This window comes from Benincasa hispida, chromosome 10 (genome assembly GCF_027475165.1).
Source record: "Benincasa hispida cultivar pf3 chromosome 10, pf3_genome.v1.1, whole genome shotgun sequence".
In the NCBI taxonomy this organism is placed as follows: domain Eukaryota; kingdom Viridiplantae; phylum Streptophyta; class Magnoliopsida; order Cucurbitales; family Cucurbitaceae; genus Benincasa; species Benincasa hispida.
This window is the reverse complement of record NC_143487.1, coordinates 6780514-6806178: the sequence shown is the minus strand read 5'-3', so window position 1 is coordinate 6806178 and position 25665 is coordinate 6780514. Positions and strand designations below refer to the sequence as shown.

Below are 25665 nucleotides of genomic sequence, written 5' to 3'. Positions count from 1 at the left end.
ATTTGATTAAGATTCAAATTAATTAATTCAAGTGAATTAGATTCATAAAGAATCAGTTAATAGAGAGGTATTACATATATACATGCGATATATATGATAATTAAATATATACATTAAATTGGGTTTAATATATAATTGGTTATTTAATTATTATGCAAATTAAAATTAAATAAGTGTTATCTAATTGGGCTAATTAATTAAAGAAGTGTTATTTAATTAATTACAGAAAATGACAATATATATTAGGAAAAGAAAAATATATTAGGGAAAGACTTTCACCTTTCCTATATAGCCTTTTGCAAAACACACAATACAGTCTCATATATACAACTTCCTAGTGTTATTGTGTATAATTTTCTCTGAGCCTCTCTACTCTCCAAAAAATACTATTCTCCTCTCCCTCTCTCAATAGTTGGATACCATCTATCCTCTATTGGAGTCCTAGGAGAATAACGAGGTTTCTCTCGTGGTAGTGTCCAAGATCGTTCAAAGAGTTGTTCGTGATCAAGACCATTTGAAGATCCGTTCGTTGGAACCTTGGAGAGACTTGTTCACAGCATTAGGAAATCTACAAAGGTAAGAATCATTCTAATCCTTTCCCTAAAAGTATGCTAATTTACGTGTTTATTTCATCTATTTAGTGTAACAATTTGTAAAATCGAATCGTAGGATGCAAGGCATTCCTCGTCGAAAGGCTTCCACTGCGAGATCTGATCCCTACATTAGGGTGGTGTCTATTGTTTTTTGGAGAATCATTCTAGAGAATACGACGAGGAAATCATGATGAGTTTTGGAATCGATGAAGGTATGTGATAGGCTTCTTCCCCTTTTCTCTTTTCTCTTTTAAGCATGTTGATCTACAAGTTTATCCTCTGTTTTGTTCTATTTAGTTGTTGTTTTGTTCCAATTTAAACTAAAAAGAAGAAATGCAAGACGTTCACATGCTTCCGCTCGGGATTCAATCCCTTCAGCATGCGTTTTGACAAAAAGAAATAAACAAAGAATGGATATAATTTGAGTACCCCATAGCATTATACCAGGCTCTTATGTAGTTCCAATATGAGTATGTTTGAGGTACGAAGGGTTTAGAGAATGATTTTTCAGTATAGATGCCTTGATTTTAATAGGTTAGATTCAAGGCTTCGAAAATTTTAAATTCTGAATAAGCAATCCTTGAGGGATCACTTATATCTGGAACATGACTTACTTCGACAAACTTTGTGTCAACCAAAATAAACTCATAAAATATTCTTGTTTTCTTGAGGTCTTCAGGAACAAAATTAAAGCCCTCAGGATAAATTTTTTAAATAGTTTCTTCTAACTTGAGACCTTGATATTCTAGTTCAATAATAGGTTAATTTTTAGCAAGAGATTTTTGAAAAATATGTTTTGATTTTTGACCAAGGTACAAACTTCTTTTCTAGCGTAGTAACCTGAGAATAGGTAGATGGAGAAGGAGTTGATAACTTCTGAATTTATGAAGGTGAGGCAGTGGACCTTAATTGAGTAACACCATCAGTGGGTGGTCTAACAAGAAAGAAAGGAGGCCTTGGAGGTGGAGTGGATGACTCCATGGTTGATCCTAGCCGTATGCCAGTGGATTTCGTTCTAGAACAGGTTATAGAAGTGAACCCTAATTCCATTGCATATTGATCAGCACTCATTGAAGAGGGTGTCGTGTTTAAAGAAGATGGGTTTTTACTCTTTGAAGATGAAGAATAGGCTATTGCCTTTTGATCCCTCATTTTTCTTTTCTTTTGGAGGAGGAGATGAAGGTTTTGAGAGAGATGAGAGTTATGGAATTAAAAACTCCCTTAAGAGGTAATCTGCTAGGGGTTTTGTTCTCTTTTTATAGGGAGAACCTCAAAGTCGAAACAAGATAAAATGGCTTGCCATCTAGCAAAAATTTACTTTGACGTTAGATTTTTAACATCTTTTTCTAGAACAAATTTAGATGCCCTTGAATTAGTCTTAATGGTGAATTTTTTATTGATTAATTCACCGTGGAATTTTTTAACACATAGCACTATTGCTAGTAATTTTTTTATTTTTTAATTTTTTTGTACTATGGAGTAATTTTTTTAAGTATCAATCTAGATCCCTAAGTGAAATCAGATAATTGATTTGGTCTTATCAAGACATTGTTTGAGGATTCCTCCATAAGTGATATCGGAGGCATTTGTCTGTACTATTTGTTTAACTTTTGGATTGATAAGACTTAAACAGGGAATTGATTTGACTAAAGTCTTAATTGTTTGGACAGCTTTGGTATGCTTTTCTGACCATGATGATGGGTTCTTTTTAAATCTTTAAAAAAGTGGTTTGCAAATGGGCTTAAGGTTTTGGATGAAATCAGAGACATAGTTCAAACAGCCCAAAAACCTTTGAAGTTGAGTTTTTTCATGGATTTGATGTGGAAAATTTAAAGCAAATTCTATTAATTTTTTAACGGGATTAATTAATCCCGAATGGATTTCAAAACCCAAAAGCCTAATTTTGGTTTCAAATACTTTGACTTTTGGTAGGGAAAGTATCAAACCGTTCCTTTTAATAATGTCAATAAAGATATTGAGATGCGTAAAATATTTTTCTATGTTTAGAGAGAACTTAAATGTCATTCACAAATTTTTGAAATTCGGATGGGTCATTTTTTAGTCCAAAAGGCATTACATTTCATTCATATTGTCCAAATGGAACATTGAAAGCAGTTTTTATTTATCTTTTTCTGAGATTTGTATTTACCAAAATCTCGATTTCATATCAAATTTTGAAAGTACTTTTGCATTTGAAATCCGTTTAAGTAAGTCTTGTTTATTTGTGACTGGATATCTAATCCATTCTAAAACTTTGTTCAATGGCTTATAATTATTGACTAACCTTAGTACACCACGCTCCTTTTCAACTGCGTTGTTTACATAGAAGGTCTTATTAGCTTCTTGTCTAATAAGTCTTGAATTTATTTCCTGTAAGTTAGTAGGACAGAATTCATTTGAATAAGTCTAGCCTTTGTAGGGATATATGATTCTTTGGATTCTTTGACATATGGAAGATCAACTATATGTTTCTTTTTATCCAAAAATGCATTTGGTATATTTGAACAGATTTCTTTTTCAATTTTTAATTGTAATTCTTCTGTTTCGAATGGATGAATCTTTTATATTTTCTTCAATTCTTTTATAACTAATTTCTTCTTTTCAGAATTTAATTTGTTTTTGTTTTCTTTTTGTTTCTTCATTTTTTAATTCTTTTATACCTAACACTTCATGAGAAAGTATTGGACTGATGAACTCAAAAGTAATTTTTGTTTTTATTGGATAAAGTTGGGTTAAAAATGGTGCTCCCAAAAATAATTCTTGTCTTAAATCCTTTACGATAAAGAAATTATTGATGAAACAAAATTCTTCATTGCAAACATGTACACAACCATTGTCCATTAGCACTGCTTAAGGATTCGGTTGTTTTTTCAAAATATTTTGTTGGGATCAATTCTTACTATATGTAATTTTGATCTACTCCTGAATCTATCAAGCCTTTTAATTTAATTATAAAATCCTGAATTTTAAGAGTGATAGTACCCTTTTTTGAAAATGAATCTTTGAAATTTGATTTATTAAAAATTCTTTTCCTTCTTTTGGTTCTCTTTTAGAGTTGGAGTTTTGAATTTTCTTTAATTTTATTAAAGCCATTTCTTTCTTAATATCTTGAATGTCTATACGATTTTGAGCAATCTCCTTTTTTAGACAATTGGTTTCAAATTTCTTTTATAGATACTGGCTTTTCTATTTTTGTTTGCAGTATTTATGCAAGATTTCTTTCCATAATCTCTCTCTTTTTAAGAGGTTTGAATCCTTTAGAGTTGAGTATGATTCTTTTAGACCATCTTCAGTGATATGATCTATAGTTTGAAAAAGAACTTCTTATTTAGAGGTCAGGACATTGATACAGCCACAAGCTATAATTCTTTCATAGAAAACTTCATCATTACTGGAAAATTCAGAATCTATTTGTTCCATAATTTGTATTTGATGATTCGATTCTTCTGAACTAGAATAATTTTGAGAAGTTGATTTCAAATAACAATCTTTATTACCAATTTCATTTACATTTTTATTATTTGGACATTTATTAGTATAATATCCCTCTTTTCTGCATTTGTATCAACGAACCTTTTCTTTGGTTTTCTTACTTTTTAGTACTGTTGTTCTTTCTTTATTCTCAATTGGTTTGAAAGGGTTTTCTTGTGATATCTTTTTGTTTATAAGGGATATATTCTCTTAATTGTGGTTTTCTATGATATTTTTTATTCCTATAATTTTTATAGGATCTTTTAAAGATTTTTTTTTTTTTTTTTTTTTTTTTGAAGAGTTTGGTTCTTCTAGATTTTCAAAACCATATTGAGAGCAAAAAGTTTTCGTTTCTATTTTGGGTAGATTAGCGACTTTTTGGACCTTGATTTTATTACAGATATCTAATCCACATTCAATAATTTTGGTTATTATATGACCATAAGTTAAGTCTATGTTTTGATCAAACATGTTATTGAAAGAGTTTCTGCCATAAAACTTTGAAGGTCATCGATGTATTGCTCCTTCCAATGTCTTTCATTATATTCTTTGAGTAAGTAAATTCTTCCCATAAACATATCTTTGTACCATTTGAAATTACACATTGTTGAGCATCTTAAATTTTTTAGAATTTTTCTTTGATTTTCATTTCATACTTCATTGGATGATGCGAAGTAGCTTAATATGGTATAAATCAATGTAGACATAACATCTTGTATTTCTACTTCTTCTTTCACCTCTTTGGAAGTAGAGGCTCCATCGATGGATTTATCGTCTTTCACAATTGTTAGAGTATTTTCTACTTCGATAACTCTCTTCTTTTTTTATCTTTGATTTATGGGTCTTAATATTTTCTCTACTTTTATCATTTAAGCAGTTCTCCTACTATAATTTTAAACTTCTTGGAAAATTGTTGATTATAATTTAACTACTTCATGGTTGAAAAGCTCATTTGATTCATAAGCAGCTATTGCCATTAGCATTTTATTTAGAACTTCAATAATTAAGAAGTCTGACATTCCACCTATGTTCCAAACATAGATAGAACCACCATCAAACTCGGTATTTCTAATAAATCTGTTTCTTAGCTCATATCCCATGTCGGGAATTGATGGCCTACGATACCAATCAAATTTTTCATTTTTATTTGTTTGATCTTTATATTTTATTTTTTTATTTTATTATTTGAAGTTAATTCGTCAATTTGAAGTTTCTCAAATTTTTCTATGTGTGAGTCGGTATCACTTTCATTTAAGATATTAAAGGTTAGATTTTATTTAGTACTTTCTTCTTTGAGATTTAGAATTTTTATTCTTTTTTCAACTTCTTTCAAAATATTATCTTTCTTTGTATTTAATTTCACCTTTTCAGGTGGGTGAAATAAATTTTGCACTTATTCAAATTTTTTAGGTTTTATTACGTCTTCTAGCTTATAGACCTGTTCGACTATAGAATAGAGTATTCGATTAGAAAAATTACTTTGAATTTGAATACTCTTGAGAATAAATCTTTATGCTCATTGGATTCCTTAATTAATTGGAAGAGTTTTCCAATAATTGTTTCTTTATAAAAACTTTTAAATTCTACCTCTTCCATAGGAGGGTTGTCCCCCGTGATTTCTCCTCTATAGATTGTTTTCCAAATTTCTTTTTCTCTGATTGTACAGAGGTGATTAAAATCTTGTTTTTTATTGAACCATCTGAAAAAGGATATATGTTCTTGGAATGTTTTTAAAGTTTTAAAGTATTTTTTCTTTATTGGATTTCTTCCTTTTTTAGAATAATTTTTAAAAAAGGCTATTCTTTCTTTCTTATTTTCTTTTTTCATAAATTCTTTTTGAAGAGCTTCTTTATTTAATTTGAATTCGGAAATAATAACACTGGTTTTTGAAAGATCCTACTTCCGTATCTATTTGGGTTGGAGAATTAATGTCTTTCTTCCTCATATTGAATATTTGGAATACTATGATCTAATTTTACCGTCTTAATTTTAAAAGAAATATTTCTAATAAGATTATGATGGAGTTCAGTTCGAATACTGGACATACCCGGTCTTGAACTCATAAACTTTTTAGGGTTTATGTTTTCTTGAAGTTTGGAAATTTGAAGGGTTCTTCTACAAATTTTATTTCTACTTTTGCATGAGCATATTCTATTATATGAGAAAGTTCTTTCTCTTTTTTAGGAAGAATAAAAGCATCATCAAGAATCTATTTTTTATTTTTAGATATTTCATCCCATGAAAGCATTTTAGGAATGCTTACTGAGGATTTGTTAAGATTAGTTTCTATTAGCATGGTTTTCCCTTTGGGGTATGATGGTAAAAGTGTTGGGTTCCATCGTAGTTGTTAGAACTTTGTAAGTAACATTATATAAAAGAGTTAATTTCTATACTCCATCTTCTAAATTTACATCAATGTGTGGATCGTCAAGTAGGGATGTACATAAAAGTATCAAAAATTGATCCAATCGGTCGAAACCGACCGAATTAAGGTCAGTCAATCAAGACTAGGGATGTACATAAAAGTATCAAAAATTGATCCAATCGGTCGAAATCGACCGAATTAAGGTCAGTCAATCAAGACTAGGGGTCGGTCGGTCAATTTTCGATTTTTTTAAAAAAAAAAATTGAAAATTGACCAACCGACCAATGCATATATATATATATATATATATATATATATATATATATATATATTAAAAAAAAAAAAACTATGAAAGCAAGCCCATTACGAGTAACCTAAGTCCAAGCCTACTACTTTAGTATTGATTTATTATTATCTTTTATGTTGCTTAATTTTCAAACCCATTACATGATTTATTTAATTTTTTTCATAAAAAGATATTAATTTAAAATTAAAAAAATTGTTGATTATATTAACCTAACAATAACAGTTTATCAATTTATCTTTCATTTTCATTCACCTTGGCTTTGCTTTAAACAAAAAAAAATAAAAATAAAAAAATACCGAACCGAACAAATCGATCAACCAACCTGACCGATGGTTGGATGAATTTTACACCCCTTTTTATCGGTTTTCGATGCCGATTTTCTCCCAAAATCGACACCGACCAGCCAATATACACCCCTATCGTCAAGAGCCACATATAATTTGGAAAGCAATTAAAATATGCAGAGTCATTAGCCAAATTTGGCTCAATTATTCCTAATAGAAAATTTGAGAAATCTTTATGACGCTTGTCCGTAAAATAGCAAGAACAAATGTATCTAGACCCGATCTAAACATTGGTATTAAAGCAACTTGAATGGCTCCTATATGAAGAGAAGCAAATTCTTTTGATATTTTTTCATATCTTTTCTTGGAAATAATTGAATTGAATCAATTTTTCCAAAAATAGGAATAATTCTTTCAAGGATTTTAACACAAAGATTTTTATTTTTTTTTGAAATTAAAAGTATTATGAAAATAAATTATTTTTAGATCTAGTTAGTGGTAGTCCCCAAGTTTGAAAGATTATTTTCAATCTTTGCCATACGCAATGATTCATTAGTGACATTTGAATCACCAGAGGAAGCTTTATGTTGCTCCTCTATTTCTAGTTGAGAGAGCTCCCTTATTGGAGCCTTTTTTTAATAATTTTTTTTTTAGGAAGTTCGACATTAAAGAAAATTTAAAATATCATTTTATGAATATTTGTTATCAAATGAACTATTAATTTGGACAAAATTAACCTTCTCTAGAAAAGTTTCTATACCTATTTGTGCTAGGCTGATTACGACTGACCAATGAACTTACTCCGCTCCTTTGCGTGTTACTGCCAGGACCACCAACTAGACATGGACGAATAGGTGGAGAAATGCTTCTTTTGAAGATTAAAATGATCTGAAGTAATAATCAATGATGAACAAAAGAAGTATAGATGATAACAAATTGTCTTGATCTCTTCCTCCCCGAAAAAGAACTTGAAACCAATTGTGAGAAATTGAATTGAATTTTGATTAAATGATTCTAATACCAATTGCTCAATACTAACGGCAAAGAGAGTTAGGATTGAAAATTACACGAGAGTAGCAAGTAGAAATTAGCAAGTTTGTTGCCAAGAAATTAAAATTAACACTTTTAAGCATCCTATTTAATTTTAATAATATGATTGGTAGAAGATGTGCAAATTAAAGAATTACCAATCAAAGTAAACAAATATGAGCAATAAATTTCAAGAATAAATATTATAATTAATTTAATCTAATAAAATATGATAACAAATTAATTGCAAAATTAAATAAGAGAGTGATAGATAAATTGACACCTTACAGCATAACCGGCCTATATCCACTTACCAAGCTTCTCTTAAATATGTTATTCGAATTTGACTCTTTCCACGGCTTATAGTCGAACAGCTACAACGTTCCTTTTTTCAAGTGCAAGAACAAACTCGATCCTTTCCACGATTGAGGATCAAACCATTACAACTCTCAAACCATTACAACTCTCTTGTTATGGGTTCAAGAATTACCTTTTACAATAGATTTGGAAATGAAGAAGAAGATGAGAAAAACTCTCTTAAAGAGTAGATTTATAAATTTGAACTCTCAATAAATAGATCCTCACAATACAATATATCTCTCTCAAGAATAAGATGAAAAGCAAAAATGAAAGCTTTAAGAGAGTAACAATGGAGGTTTTGTGGACCGTAAAAATGTGTAATTATTGTTAAAATGTGGAGGATATGAGGTGCTTGATAAGAGGGGAAAATGGTGAAAACCACATTTTAATTGGACCATTAGATCCTGAAAAGAAAATCAATGTTAGAGATTTTTATTTATTTATTATTCTTTTAATCAACTAGCAGTTAGACACAAACAAAAAATAATATAATAATATATTTTTAAAAAAACTATTTTAATATTTTCTTTTAAAATCCAACAAAAAGCAAAAGCTTACCATGTATACAACTAGCTTAGACATAAATATAAAGTAATATTAAATTCATTTTCTTTTTAAAACCAATTCAAAAATCAAAAGTCTACCATTTGTCACTTCTCCAATTTCATTTTGAATCCAATTTGATTAATTTGATCGCCGTTATGTCATCCACACAAGTATTTTTCCATTAGGCTTGTTTCTACTATATTTTCTTCATTTAAGCTCCAATTTAAGTTATTCAAAATGCATTGGAATCATTTCGAGCTCTACGCAGCATAAACAATTCAAAACACTCAAATTATTAGTAAATTAATTTAGGTTTGTTATCATCAAAACATTAATTAATTTGAGATTAAGACCAAAAAGCCAACAATCTTCATTTTTTATGATGACAAACTAGTCACAGAAAATGAAATCCAAAGTGTGTATTATAAAATATGAACTTGAATCACAATTAACACACATATATAATTTCAATTAACATGAACATAATGTATATTTCAATAACAACAACTCTCAATTCAAAAGCAACAAAAATGTTCAGTACCAACATGCTTTCATTTATCTTATCACCTCTCCTCCTTTTAGAATCGATCAAAAAATATAATTAAGAAAAATAAACAATAAAGACATGAATGTTTTTCCCAAAAAAAAAAACATGGACACAACAAACTTGGCAATTCTCCCCTTATCAACATGCCTGTAAAAGTAAGAAACAAAAATGTAAATTTAAGAAACATCATAAAGAATCAACTAAGCTCAAGTAATTTGATTTAAAGACCAATTTTACAAATTTCTCCCCCTATTGAAATCAATTGAGCACTCCCTTAATAAGGGATAAAAAATATTTAACACATAATTCAACTTGAGGATAGAAATATCAAATAAAATTTCAAAATATGTTTTACTCCAAATATAGTAATTCTCCTTAAAAGGATAAAAATGTACATAATAGGGATACACAACAATAAAGAAATATAGAGAATTAATTTCATTCAAAAATGAAATTCATATATAAAATTGTATTAATTCTCTGTAAAACTAAGCACTCTTCTTTTAGTAAGAAATATCAAGTAAAACCAAGGAGATAAAATCATTCAAGTAATTCAAATAATTAAGATATCAAAATATCAAATATTAGAAAATAAACATCAATTGTTGAAGAATAAATAATGATACCAAATAATAGTAAAGTCATATTAGTAAACAATATAAGCATAGTATTAACATAACCAATTTTGAGCAAAACATGCTAAAATGAATCAAAAAAGTAAATCGAATTTATATATACTCCTATGGAAAAAAAATTAACAGCACTTTCAAACAACTTGCTCAATGATCACATACCTTTTTAATATAAGACAAACATGAACTCAAAATGAATTTTATTCAACAATATAGTTCCTAGAATATGCATAACTTATGCGCAAAAGAACATCTACTAAAAATTTAATCAATTTCATCCAAAAGATAAACGATATGTTCCAAACCCAATACCCTTTTACTCAAAACTTTTCAAAAAAATACAAAGGTGGAACAAACACTTAACTAGCCAAAAATAGTAGAACTAGAAGAACAATTTCCATTCACATAATTTATTTTCGTCATTTAAAGATTTACCTTTATCTAATTTTCGAGCACCTATAGTAAATTTCTTTATAATTTATTTTGCAATTTCAAGCTCTTTTGTAGCAAGAAATTCTTTCTTTTTAAGAATATGCAAAAGGTTATTTTTCTCGTGACTATCATATTCAAGAAATTTAATTTTGTCCATAAAAGAACTTTTTCTTTTTCTAAGGAAGTATGGTTAGTTTCCAAGTCAATAATTTTATTTTTCAATTAGCAATTTCATCATTTAATTCTAATGAACAAGATTCAATTTTCTTATTTTTATCCTTCAACTCACTCAATTCAATTCAATTGTTATTTGAGAGTACTTCTATAACTCAATTCTATCACTTAACTTTGTATTTCATCAAATTATTTATTAAGTTATTTTTAATTATTTTTAATGTATTCATAAAAATTTTAAATAAAATACAACAACCATCTCGAAACTTAAGCCAGATGAAACATGTACCTTTTAACTAAAAGTTGTCATAGTTCTATATATATTTTATGTTGCTCAACTCTAAAAAAAAAAAAAAAAAAGTTGTTTCCAAATATAGAAAAATGGACCAAGATATTTATAAAATATAGTAAAATTTTAGAATTATCAATAATAAATGCTAATAAACAATAAACTTCTATCAGTATCGATCAGTGACATTGATAGATACTGGTAGAATTAAGAAAAATATAAATCTACGAGTAGATAAAGCTGGAGAGAAAATGACCAATAAAAAATATTTGAATAAAAATTTATGATTTCTTGAAAATAAAGATTTTGTATGGTAAAAGAGAAAAAGACTTTCTTTTGTACTTTTCTTAAGTTGGCATAGCTAATTGCTAAAAAAAGAATTAAATAAAAAATAAAAAATTGAAATTTCAAAATTCTGATGGAAATTTCAAAATGTCGAGAAATTTTGAGAAGTCAAGGAAAAATCAAAATTCTCCTTCTATCAAAATTTTGAACTTATTAAAATCCCGAATTTTCGAGATTTCAACCAAAATTTTGATTGGTTGTGATATGTAAATAGATACTTATTGAAATAGAAATAATATAGCTAAAGAATAAATTGTATTTATGAAATCTTTCTAAAATACGATTCATATACCACTATAGATATTTTGAAAATTGGGAATCAAAATTTATGGACTAGAATAAAAATTAAAAAAGATATAAAGATCAAATGAATTTTTTCTTTTTTGAACATTTTAGTCATTTACTAAAGGAATTTGCATAAAATCTCAAGAAATGACTTGTTTGACAACATTGAAACGTGTACTTACATTCATGATGAGAGAGAAAGTCAGAAAGTTACTACTTATTTTGTGTTTAATAGAATAAAATTTTAAACATATTTAATAAGTTCATGAACTTTCAATTTTATATCCAATATATATTTGATATATTCAAAATTTGATTAATTGATCGATTATATAAAATTGAATTTTATGTTAATGGTACCTTAAAATTTTCAAATTTTATGTATGATAGGTCATTTGTGAACTTAAAATGGTTAAATAGATTAATGTCTAATAAACACAAAATTGAAAGTTGATAAAAATACCATTTTTAGTCCAAATACTTTGGACTTCATTCCAATTGAGTCTATGTACTTTTAGTTATAAATATCTACTTCTAAACTAGTCAATCACATATATGGAAGAAAATACATTGTATATATGTTTCCAAAAAAAAAAAAAAAAAACGAAACCTATGTTCACTTGTGTTGAAGTCAAGAACCAGATAGGGGAAAACGTACATGACCTTCAAGTGACAACAATGGTAAATTTGTAATTCAAGAAAGAATATGACTGGCAAAATAGAAAGATCTACACACTAGTGTGATGCTCGTCACACAAGCATTGATGATTATGTTAGAAAACGAAAAGTAGGGAGTTTGAGCATGTGTTGGATTTGATGCCCAAAATTTCATAGGGTCCTATAGTCTGTAAATGTAATGTACAAACTCATTGTTTATTTAATAAAATATATGATATTTTATTCCAATTTTTGTTACATTAATCACAAACCAATAAACTAAGTTCCATGGTTATCTCATAACTTAAACATGTATATAGAGACATACAGATGGATCATGTTTTAAATGATAACCTAATTGGTCTGTAATAGATAGATAAGGATGGATACCTTATCCTAGTGACATTACGAGTATGACCCACTTTGTAGATGTTACAATTGTTGTAAATGCTACAAATGATCTAATCCTAATCATTCATGTGGAGATATATGAGCGGGAATATTCTATACAAAGGAGTTTGTATAAGATCAGACCACCAAATGACTAGTCTCATTATATAATACCGTTCTTAATAAATACTTCCATTTCATGAAGATGACCATAGGTAACACGACTGGAATCCTACTTGAGTTGTGAACTCCTGCTTATGAAGGCGATCCTTTAGTCTGTATGGGTGAGAGTGGCCAGATTGCCAACTCAACATGCCTACTATTTTGGGGATTCGTCTGATTGGGGAGTTGGGAACACAACTACTTAAGACGAAATTTACTCCTTCCCCATTGTTGGGGAAAGTAGATAAATTGCTCCCTTAAGGATTGATTTGGGGCTTGAACATAGTGACACCACACTCTCTCTTGGCCCGAGAGGGGTTAGTCATAGTGGGACTTTGATTTATTATTCATTATAGGAGTCCGTGGTACTTAAGAAGTTAGATGTAACTACAGGAGAAAACGTTAAATTGGCCTAATTGTACTTACGAACAATTTGTGAAGGTCATCATACTGTGGATTGGTTATATACAATGGACACAGAAATATATCTGAAGTGTGAAGAGTGCGGTTATTGGTCTTTAGTGGAGTGCCTGCTAGTTAACGAATGGTGAATAATTTAATTAATTATTCATGAACTGTTGAAGCTTCAAGCTACAGGTCCATGAGGTCCTCTCGGTAGCTCATCAGATTTTATGGGAATCAATTTTTGGATTAATTTGAATTATTCAAATTAATTGATGGAATTAATTATATATGATATAATTAAGTTTATGTAATTGTATATGATATAATTATTATTATTTATTTGATATATTATAATATAAAGAATTTATGAGAGTTATTATTTATTTGATATATTATAATATAAAGAATTTATGAGAGGAGTTAAATGTTTGAATATGATTTAAATGTTAACTATATGAATTAGATTCATATAATTAAAATTTAATGTAAATATGATTTATATTAAATACCATAAAAGAGAGAAAAGAGACTATAGGTTATATATTGGGACAGTTGTAAATATAGACGTTAGATCTAAAATATTAGTAGATATAATATAATGTAAAAAAAAATTGCAAATATGACCAAATTTAAATAGTCAAAAAAATTGCAAATATGACCAAATTTAAATAGTGATAGACCATATTACTGGTAAGAGTCTATCAATGATAGAAGTCTATTCCTGATAGACTTGGAAGTCTATCAACGATAGAAGTCTATCGTTGATAGATTTGTCTATATTTGTAATTTTTTTAAATGATGTTATACATTTGGTTATTATTCCTAAAAATACTACTAATTGTAATTATCCTTATATATTGTATATGATACAATATTAAACTATATGTTATATGTTATATATGATATAACATATGATTGCATAACTGTAATAAATTGGTTATTATATATTTGTTATAATTTTAATTATGAATTAGATTATTTATTAATTATTTTATTATTAAATAATTTTTTAATTATTTAATTTTGAATTAATTAAAGGGAGGGAGTTACAACTCCCTCCAACTCCCTCCCCATCTTTTTCTCTCCACAGCTCATGTAAGAAGTGGTGGAGGTCTCTCCTTCTTAAACCTGCAAAAGAAAAAAAAGATAGAAAGAAAGTTGCTTTTGTAAGTTTTTTTTTTTTTTTTGGAGTTATTTGCTTTCCCAAGGTTTTTCTCTCAAATCTTCCCTTCTCCCTCAATCCCAAAACACTCTAGAGTCTACACCTCTTAGATTCTCACCAGAGAATACTGAGGACTCCTTCGTGATAGTGTTCGAGGGATTCGTTTGAAGAATGTCTTCAAGGGTAAGTTTTCCTAAACCCTTTTTGTTTAATTTTTTTCGCATATTGTATGATTTAATTTTTCCCCAAATGCATGTGCTTAAAATTGTTTTCTTTTAGAAAATGATTGGGAATTGGAATGGTCCGTTTCTGCTACGATCCCTTCACAGGGGTTCCTTCAGAATGAACTTACTTTTTCCTACCACTATCATGGTGTACTTATAGGTGGTTGACATAGGCCTTTCTCCATAGAATTTTGGAGTTGCATTGGGATTATCTTTTAATTAATATGGTTGGGCATGGCTGTTTGGTATTTTGTTCATCTTTTTTTAGCTATATTTTGAACTTAAGATGATTCACCGGGTCGAGACATGCATGAGGCATGCCACATTTTGCATTTTGTGAGGTTGAGCATGTTGACTTGGGCCTTCATTTTTCTAGACCCATTTTGGTCTTAAGTTGTCATTTTCAACCTGAATCGCACTGTCTTCTTGACTTATTGAGAGTTTTTTGTGAGGTTGAATATGTTGGTTTGGCCTAATTTAAGCTTAAAGTAAATCAAAATTACTCGTGAAAATATGAGAATAAGAGGGAAAAAAGTTTCAAAAAGAAAAGGAAAAAAAAAACCTATTTTGGCGTTCAACTTGAGAAATAGTAATATATATATATATATATATATATATTTCGAAGGTTACTCAATTTGATAGACATGTTGTTCTAAAGTTTAATCCTTTTATGAACAATAGAGGGACCTAATGGACCTACATATCATGAACTTCAACGATTTGAGATTAATTGGCTAAACTCTTTAAACTGAATTAATCAATATTCGTTAAAGACTGAGACACACCACTATAGCTCATTAGTTGCACTCTCCTCACTGTATATATATTTCTATCTACTTGATTTAACCATAATTAGTAAGTCGATCCTTCACATGTCGTTCGTATTTACAGCTAGATCAAAATTATCGTTTTACCTCTGTAATACCTCTTGCTCCTTAGTCTCTACTGATCCTCTAATGAATAATTGATTTATGGTCCTACCTATAAACCGAATCCTTCCCAGTCATGAAAGGGTGGGGCCCCTTTGTTCAAGTCTATGAGTCAATATTTAAGGGAACAACCTATCTGTTAACCCTAAGATGGGTAGGAGTGAGTTCTGTCTTGCAAGACTATGTTCTCAATTATCTATCCAATCTTACAACAAAAATGGGAGGCTTATTGAGCGACGATGTTGAACCACTCTCACCTATGCAGATTAAAGGATAATTCTGAATAAACAGGAGTTCATAGTTAGCTCAAGATTAAGAACAAGTTACCTTAGGCCATCAATTTGAAATAGTCAGTTTTATCAGTAAACGGTCGTTATAAAGAAAAGTGATTATTTCGTGATCCGATCTTATGCAAACATCTTTTGTATTAGGATGCCCCATGTCTCCACATGAACGACTTTGGGATCACATTGTTTGTATCAATATGCAAAGTGGGCCACATACAATAGTGTCCCCAAGATAAGGTAACTAACCCTATCCATATACTTATAGATCTTTTTAGCTATATACTAAAACTTGATCCTCTTTTATGTCTTTACATAAAGCTTAAGTATTCATGTTATAGCCATGGGTTAATTTATTGGATTTATGAATGAATTCAATTAAATAACATCTTTATTAAAAGAAGTCTTAATAATATATTTATTGTGAATAGAATACATTTCTTATTTACAAACTACGAATTTTAAAACATTCCCAATAGCTTCATCTAGTTGAACACATCATTCTCAAGTCTTGAAAGAGCCTTGACGTAGTGGGAGGATTGTAACCCAACCTACTCGCTATTTGGGTTTAACAAAAACTCAAACTGTCATATTAGATGATAAGATTGAGGATTCATCATCTAACAAGAAAGCAATGGTTGATGTTGACAAAGATGAATGGATCAAAGTCATGAATTAAAAAATGGAGTCTATACTCCAATTCTGTCTGGAAACTTCTAGAATAACTTGATGGAGTAAAACTGATAGGTTATAAATGGATCTACAAGAGGAAATACTGGGTGTAGATGGAAAGGTACAAACCTTTAAAGCTAGACCAATAGCAAAGGGTTATACCCAAGTTGAAGGAGTGGACTATGAAGAAACTTTCTCACCTATTGTTATGATTAAGTCTATCTGGATTCTCTTATCCATTGCCACATATTATGACTATGAGATATGGAAAATGGATGTCAAGACTGCCTTTTTGAATAGTAATCTTAACGAAACAATCTACATGACCCAACCAGAGAGATTCATTGAACAAGGTCAAGAGTAAAAAATTTGCAAGCTTAATCGACCCGTTTTATGGATTGAAATAAGCATCTCGATCTTGGAATAGAGTGTTTGATATTGCAGTCAAATCTTATGGCTTTGATCAAAATTTTAATGAACCTTATGTTTACAAGAAAATCATCAACAGATCAGTAGTTTTTCTTGTGTTTATGTAGACGATATCCTACTCATTGGAAATGATGTAGGTTACTGACTATATACTCGTGTATAAAGCTATGGAGTTGATCCTTACAGGATACACTGACTCTGATTTTCAAACTAATAAGGATTCAAGGAAGTCCATATCATGATCAATGTTCACTCTAAATGGAGGAGCTATATCATGGCGTAACATTAAGCAAGATTGTATTGTGGATTCCATCATGGAGGCTGAGTATGTAGCTGCCTGTAAAGCTACTAAAGAAGCCGCATGGCTCAGAAAATTTCTCACAAATTTGAAAGTTGTTCTAAATATGTCCTTGCCCATCACACTTTATTGTGATAACAGTGGTGTTATGGCAAACTCCAAGGAACCTCGTAGCCACAAACGTGGAAAGCATATAAAGCGTAAGTATCATCTTATTGGAGAGATTGTACAATGAGGAGATGTGATTGTCACAAAAATTGCCTCGGAGCATAATATTGCTGATCCATTTACAAAAGCTCTCACGGCTAAAGTAATTGAGAGTCACATGGAGGGTATAGGTCTACAAGATATGACGAACCTAAACTAGGAAAAGTAGGAGATTTTATTAGGTATATTATATGTCCTAGTTTATTGTATAGTATATTGATACTTTTTTTTCCCACTCGTCTTTCATTGTATGTTGATACATTTTACTAGCTTTGGACAAGTGGGAGATTGTTAGGATTGATGTCTTAAATCCATTGTATCTCATAGTTTGTAGTTTATGTTAATACAAATTATTTACCTAATAAAATTAGAGGTATTTTATTTGACATTTAGACAGCATTAATTCAATCTAATAAATTAAGATCCAAGGTTATATGATGTCATTTGAACAACATATAGTTGACATACAAGTGATTCATGTTCAAGTAATAATCTAAAACGTCTACAATAAATGGATGAAGGTTGAGTCTCTTATCCTGGTAATATTGTGGATACAGTTCACTTTGTAATTGTTACATGAGATGTAAGCGTTACAAACAATATGAACCATATCGTTCATGTAAAGACATGTGAGTGAGGAGAAATATCCTGTATAAAAGGGTTTATACATAGACCGGACCATGAAAATTAGTTGATCTCGGGTCAATTGAGAGACTTGGAATTTCTTGTCAACTTTGGAGTGGCCATTAAGTTAAATGTTAAATATAAATTGAGAAGAGGGATGATTTTAGAAAAGAAAAGTAAGGCGGTTGAAAGACTTGAAACTTCTAGTCAATTTGGGTCCATCAATTAAATGTAAATGACATATTGTCAAAAATATATATATATTGAATTTTGTAAGGAAACATGTGCAGTTTAGCTCAGAGCCTCAAACTAGTCCAATTGCAAGAATTAGTATTTCTACCCAACCTCCTTAAATAAAAGTGGAAACAAATTGTAAGGGACGAAGAATAAATTATAGGAGTAAACCCTAGTTAGTCACAAACATGCAAGTCAAAAAGATGTCGAAAATGGAATAGAAGCTAAATCAAAACAGTCAGAAATCAAACGAAGTGCAAAGCCAACGAAAATCGAAAAATCGAACATGCAAGAAAGAGAAACGTAGAAAAAAAACTAAATCCACTATAAAAAGACGCCAAAAATGGAATGGAAGGAAAATCGAAAAAAAAAATTGGATCTAAACAGGAAAAAGAAATAGATCTACTATAAAATCGTTCATATATACTAAAAAAGCAGTTAGATCTACCAAAAAAATGGTTAGGTTTACCCAAATATCGTTAGATCTACTAGAAAATTGTTCGTATCCATCCGATCTAAAAAAATAGACATACAAAGAAACCAAAGAAGAGAAACGCATCGTTGAGCAAGAAAATTCGAATATGAAATGAAGCCTTAGAGGAATACAACCCATTCGAGCAGGAAGGAGAACGGAGAGATGAGATGAAGAAGACAAACCGAACGGCGGAAGAAGAGAGAGAGGGAGATGAGTAATGAAAATGCTTGATGGGAAGAGAGAGATAGAGGGAGAGTAATTAAAACGCTGCAAATGGCGAGTGAAACGAGGGGAGAAAAGAGGTAAGTAAAACGGTGGATTTAAAATCCACTGTTTTAATTTAAGCGGCCATCAAACACTGAATGAGCTTTTTAAGCCCACCCAACTTAACTCCATGACTATCAAACAGCTCCTTAAGAAAAGAAGCTGTCACTAAAATTATCAAATTTGTATTCATTAATTAGACTCTAAGTTTTTAGTTTTATAAAATTAGACCATATAGACTTAAATAAGTATTGCAACTTTTGCATTGGATTCAATTTTTCCCTTTTTTAACCAAAAAAAAAAACCATGTAAAATTTTGGATCAATTATTTCATTTCAATAAAATTAGGCTTTGCATAAGACATAAATTTAAACAATACACAAATTAACTATTACACAACTTTTTCAAATTAAATTCCTAGATTTCAACAAATTGGTGTTATATTTTATAATTTATTAAATGCATAAGAGAATTTTTTCTAATTATCGTTACGAGAATTATTTGAAGGTAAAAAATTGCAACACTTCTTATATTTTATGGTTAAGATTGTTACATGTATCTAATTTGAGGTGTTGTTTAATAAAATTAATAGTTTGTGGTGAAATTTGATACAATTTGACAATTTTAAGGTTTTGTTACTTGATTTTTCGATGTGCAATAATGCAAATGTATAAGATAAGGTTTAAGGTAGAATGTCTAATGATGGAGATCGAGCCTCCTACCTTCGTGGAGGGAAGATATGTCAATAACTAGCTTAGGTTTATATTTAAAAAATAAAAAATATATAATTTAGTCTTTTCAAATATTGAAAAATAGGTGTATTTAGTTCCTGAGTTATCAAAATGTAATTTTTTTAATCACCAAAACACACCTATGCATGCACGCACACGCACACACAATGATAGATTTTGGAGATGTCAGAGCTATTTTGTCCTTTTCGTTCCAAATAATATAATTAAAGAAAATATAATTAATTATGCTTTCAACCAAATTTTAAAATTAATTTTTATTGTTAGTTTGCTTTCCAAATTTTTTAAATTAATTTTTATTGTTAGTTTGAACTTACCTTTTATTGAATTTGATAAAATAAAAATACGATTGAAAATCACTTTTAATCTCTCAACTTTCATAAGAGTAACAATTGAGTCCGTAAACTTCGATTTGTAACGATTTAGTTTTTGAACTTTTAATTTTATAACAATTTAATCCCTAAATTATACTATTAATAATTTAGTTCTTATACTTTAAAATTTTTAACGATTTAGTCCGTATTGCAAAAATTAATTTGAAACTTTAATGAGAATTATTTATAAATAAAATCGATAAATTGATTAGAGACTTGATAATTTTATAAAATACAAATTCTACATCATAAAATAATAAAAACTGACATCAAATTTTAATGAATTTTTATGATGATAGGGACAAAATTATTACAAGTTTGAAAGTACAAGGACTACATTGTTACATACCAAAGTTCAAGGACTGATACAAACTTAAAAGTAAATAGACTAAATCGTTATATATCAAAGTTCAAGGACTAAATTGTTACTTTTATGAATGTTTAGGAACAAAGTGTTATTTCTAAGAATTTTTATTTTATATTTAAGAAAAGATACAATGAAAATAAAAATTGGAAGGCAGTCAATTACTAAATTTGTACATTTGTAAGTACATATCTGAAAATGTAATGAGTCAAAAAAATGTAGATTAAAACGATATCTTAACCATTTATAAAATGTAGGAATTAAAAGAGGACATATCTTTGTTTATTTGTTTGTCTTGTTTTAAATTTATGTACATGAGTAGAGTATATGATAATGCAGCTGAGTCATTGGGTTATTCATACAACATGGAAGAAGAAAAAGAGACAATGTTGTTACTAAATTGCACTGATAAATGAAGATGGATCAGGGGGAGTTGAAACTTCAACTGCACCTTCAAGCATTTGTATCACTTTCTTCATGGATGGCCTTAGCGATGGTTCCTCTTGAATGCACCAAATTCCAATCTTAACATACTTCTCCACTCTCTTCATATCATTCTCTGCTTCCTCATCATTCTTTATCAACTTCTCCATTTTTCTTTCTTTCATGCAGTCATAAACCCAATCACTCAGTATCATTTCATCTTCATTTTCTGCTTCTAGTTCGAAATTCTTTCTGCAACCGATCATCTCCAATAATAGAATCCCAAAGCTGTAAACATCAACTTTCACCGTAATGGGTAGCCTTCTAAACCACTCCGGAGCCACATACCCTTTTGTTCCTCTAATTGCAGTCATGGTTTGAGTCTGGTCTTTCTTCAAAAGTTTGGCCAATCCAAAGTCTGCAATTTTTGCACCAAAACAACCATCAAGGAGAATGTTTTGGGGCTTGATATCACAATGAATGATCTGAGTGCTACACTCTTCGTGTAAGTAACTTAGCCCTCTAGCAACTCCCCAAACAAGTTGAATTCTAGAATACCAAGTTGGTTTTGAAGGCCTAAAAAGGAAATCTGCAAGAGACCCATTCTCCATGAACTCATATACCAACATTCTATGTTCTCCTTCGTTGCAAAAACCAATCAATTTAACCAAATTCTTATGGTTTGTTCGAGCAATAGCGCTCACTTCAGCTTTAAATTCTCTCTCTCCCTCACTCATTATATTCTCCAACTTCTTGACTGCCACCAAGTTGTTCTCCACAAAATCAAGAGTCCCTTTATACACAGTAGCAAATGCACCACTTCCCAGCCGCTCTGTGAATCCCCCTGTGGCCTTGTTGAGCTCTTCGTAGCTAAAAGCTCTTAGATTCACACCAAAAATGAAAGGGTCTCCTCTGATAGCCCTTGATTCTCTTTTACTGAATCCAAAGCCAATCCATAAAGTGAGCAATAATAAGAGGATATTTAGAAATGAAGAGCTTCCTAACAAGACTGATCCAATGACTACCTTAGTTTTGTTCCTGCAATTCTGGTCAAGGTTTTGAGATTGCAGAGTAGAATTGTCTCTCCTGATTTTGATAAAAGCTATTCCGCCCACGCTAGAATTCATCCTCCCAAATGAAAGTGGAAACTTCTTCTTCCAACAATTCCCATCTCTAAAAATGGCGGCCGCACAATAGCAATCGACCAAACATTCCTTTCTGCACCAATCCTGAGTTACTGGTCGAAAATGCCCGTAATCACCATAAGGCCAATCCGTATTTTCCATAGAGACAAAACCAAAGTTATCTGTTTCAGGAAACGATTCATCACAACTTTGAGAGAGAAAAGCGGGTTTACAACTTTTGGTCACATCATTTGGATCAAACAAGTCAAAGCCTGGTGGACAAGTGCAAAATGGCCTTTGATCATTCCCAAGCATGCAGTAACTATTGAACCCGCATACTCCACTGACAGTACCTCCACCAATTTCCATACAGATGTTGGAAGGAATGGATATGGATACCGACCAAGCTTCAGCCCAAGACGAATTACTTCCAGTACCCCTCTTTGGGTAAACATAATGTCTGAAAACCCCATCATGCTCGAGAATCGCTCGCTGGTAGAAATTTTGGGTTGTGAGATTATTTGATGACAAAGTGTTAACAATGGTTTTATTCTCTGCGATGAGATAGATAGAACCAGAGAGGTCGAAGATGAGTTGAAAGCCGAATTTCACAGTGTTAGTTTCCCAATAACTGTTACTTAATAAATCCGTAGGGAAATTTCTGGTGTAAAGCATGAGATTCCCATCAGTTTGCATGGCCAATTGAAATCTTCCACTTGAGTAATTCGTTTCTGTATAAGGTGCAACGAGATTGTTGCCCTTGTTAAGAATCTGTGATGGTAAAATCGTGTCGGTAGGGTAATCGAAGCTTTGCCACAGAATTTTAGAATTGTTAGTGGCGAGAATGAAGTTTCCAGTGTCAAGAAGGGCGGCATAGGAAACAGAGTGATTAGTAGCTGAGAAAGTTGCAGCCCAGATTTGGTTGCCTACAGGGTCGTTGAGGACGAGTTGGCCGCTTGTTGTAAGTACAACGGTAGATCCCTCCGGTGCCAATTTGTCCCGATTAGCAGACCAAACGACGGTTTTATGAGCAATTTTGTTAAACCAAATTGCCAACAGATAGTCTTCCCCTTCAGATTGGCGGAGGAAACCGAAAGCAAAATCACCAGATGCAGAGGACCAGAAGGAATCGCGGTTGTGAGCAATGAGAGATGCGTCTAAAGTTATATTAGGGTTTGGCTTCTGAGCAACGGTGGAGGTTGGGGAAAGGAAAAGAAGCAGAAGCAGAAGAAGAGGTGGGAATGGAAAGCAGAGGGAAGCCATGGAAGCAGAGGACAGCTAAGAATTAAGAGTTTTCGAATTTACATAAGGAAATTGAAGTGGGTAATTAAGATGAGAGGGAAATAGAATTGAGGAGAGAATGGCGGGGCAGATTGAATGAAGGTTTGAGAAGAAAGTTATGGTGGGAACTGGAAGGCCAAGAGGCAGAGACAGAAATGTTTCAAGAAGACAAACAGGGCAACGTTACTTTGGTCGTCTCAGTGTTGACTTGGAATTTTGAAGTCTTTAAAGCGACGATGGATGGCAAGAATGGTAATACTCACTTACGAGTTACGACCTTGACCACTCCCCATAAATTAAATGGTTTTAGTTTTAGGGGCATCTTAAAATATAGAAAATGTGTTAAATTATTTACACATAAAGCTAAATTTACCAAATTTACCAAATGGACTAACCTTGCTTTTTGCTATATTTTAACTAAGATAAATTACTGGATTGAAAATATATATATTTTTCTTCATATCAGAGTTTAATTTAATTTCTCTAATCATCTATGTAAGTGTTTCATTTTAAAAAATATTAAAATGTTTAATAACCCCTAAAAATAACTTTTGAAACATTAAATAAAAATATTTTTAGGAAAAAAATTCCTTTAGTCAATCCAAACAAACCATTAGAAAAAATAAATATTTTTCAAAAAAATCATTTTCGTTTAAGCACTTTTGATAAACTGTTTAAAATAAAAATATTCATGTGTTTGGTGACTCTTTCTCAAAAGTGTTTTCATAAACAAGTTTGTTTTGTTTGTAATAAACTAAAAGTGTTTTTGTTAATGTCAAATTATTATAAAGGACGATACAGTACTATAAATTGATAATTTAAAATAATGGTTACTGAAGTTGGTCGTTTGAAGTAGGCGTTGTCGGAGTTGGTGGTGATTGTTGTCGAAGGTGGTCAACCGAGGTGGTGGGTGAAGTTACCTGATAGTCGCGATGGTCGAAGGTGGTGGTCGGAGGTGGCCAATGAAGGTTGATAGTAGTCAAAACAACATAGTGGGAGTGAGACAGATGACAATTTTAAGAATTATACAAATTATGGAGAGATTAATCGTTAAACACTCAAAAATCATTTTGTCTAAAAGTTGATTCAAGTGTTTATCCTAAACCAACTTATTGTATAATCTCATTTTTTTAAAAAAAACTATTTTGAGTCATTGTCAAATCCAGAAAATTTCACAAAATGACCTAAAACCTAAAAACTTTTCTACCAATAACCTCTTCCTAAAAACTTTTCTATCACTGACCTTTTGCCCATGCAAAATTCCAAAATTACCTCTAGTTTTAAAACAACCTTCAGACCGTTTGGTGAACGCGCATCTCTACGGATACTTTACAACGACAGGGTCTCCCTCCATTTCGTTCATTTACTGCTCAAAGCATTTCTCTTCAAAGCATTTTCTCTCGATTTTGCTCCCGTTTTCTCTCCGAAGCCGAGCACTCCTCGCAGGTTTCTCACCGGACGTCTTTATGCACTTGCCACCGTCGTCGTGATTATTTTCCTTGAAGAATGCATATTGATATTTGAGGTTTGACTATCTTTTAGGGTTTAATCGTGTGTTCGTTCGTAATCGATCGTTGAGAGAATACTAACCAATTAGATGGAGAATACTAAGCGAGCATTTGGAGAATATTAAATGAGTGTTTAGATATTACTAAGCGATTGGATAGAGATTACTAAGCGATTGGATAGAGATTACTAAGCGATCGTATAGAGAACACTAAGCGATTGGATTGTTTAGGTTTATATCGTGTGATCGTTTAGCTAACTGTTACGCGATCGTTTAGCTAACTGTTACGCGATCGTTTAGATATCAATTATGCGATCGTTTAGCTAACTATTATGCGATCGTTTAGATGTCTGTTATGCGATCATTTAGCTAACTGTTACGCGATCGTTTAGATATCTGTTATGCGATCATTTAGTTTTTGTTATGCGATCGTTTAGTTTTTGTTATGCAGTCGTTTAGTTTTTATTATACGGTTGTTTAGGTTTTATTATGCAATTGTTTAGTTTTTGTTGTGATTGCTTAGTTTTTGTTATGCGATTGCTTACTAATTCTTGTAATTCTTGGATTGTATCAGCGTGCAATGAAAGTGACAAGGATCAAGAAGCACTCTAATTCATTAATTTTGGCAGAAACTAAAGCATGCTATAGCAGAAATAAATGGATTTCAAGTCATATCTTTGTAGAACATCTTCAAAGCTTGATTCCAGCTGCAAATCTCTTCGAATCTTGTTGTAGACCATCTCAAGATTTACCCTACTATCTCTTTGG

General features: G+C 30.8%; 1 protein-coding gene and 1 long non-coding RNA gene across 2 annotated transcripts; one reads left to right on the top strand and one right to left on the bottom strand.

Annotated features, from left to right (window-relative positions):
- The first annotated feature begins 290 nt into the window (after nt 1-290).
- On the top strand, nt 291-8086 carry LOC150033070 (uncharacterized). Its single transcript, XR_016523704.1, has 3 exons — nt 291-576; nt 670-805; nt 7848-8086. It is a non-coding gene; the product is annotated as an uncharacterized LOC150033070 (long non-coding RNA).
- Nucleotides 8087-20781: 12695 nt separating this feature from the next.
- On the bottom strand, nt 20782-23793 carry LOC120088839 (G-type lectin S-receptor-like serine/threonine-protein kinase LECRK3). The gene has a single exon (XM_039046283.2). The coding sequence runs from the start codon at nt 23370-23372 to the stop codon at nt 20958-20960; it is 2415 nt and encodes an 804-aa protein (XP_038902211.1). The 5' UTR covers nt 23373-23793; the 3' UTR covers nt 20782-20957.
- Nucleotides 23794-25665: the final 1872 nt, after the last annotated feature.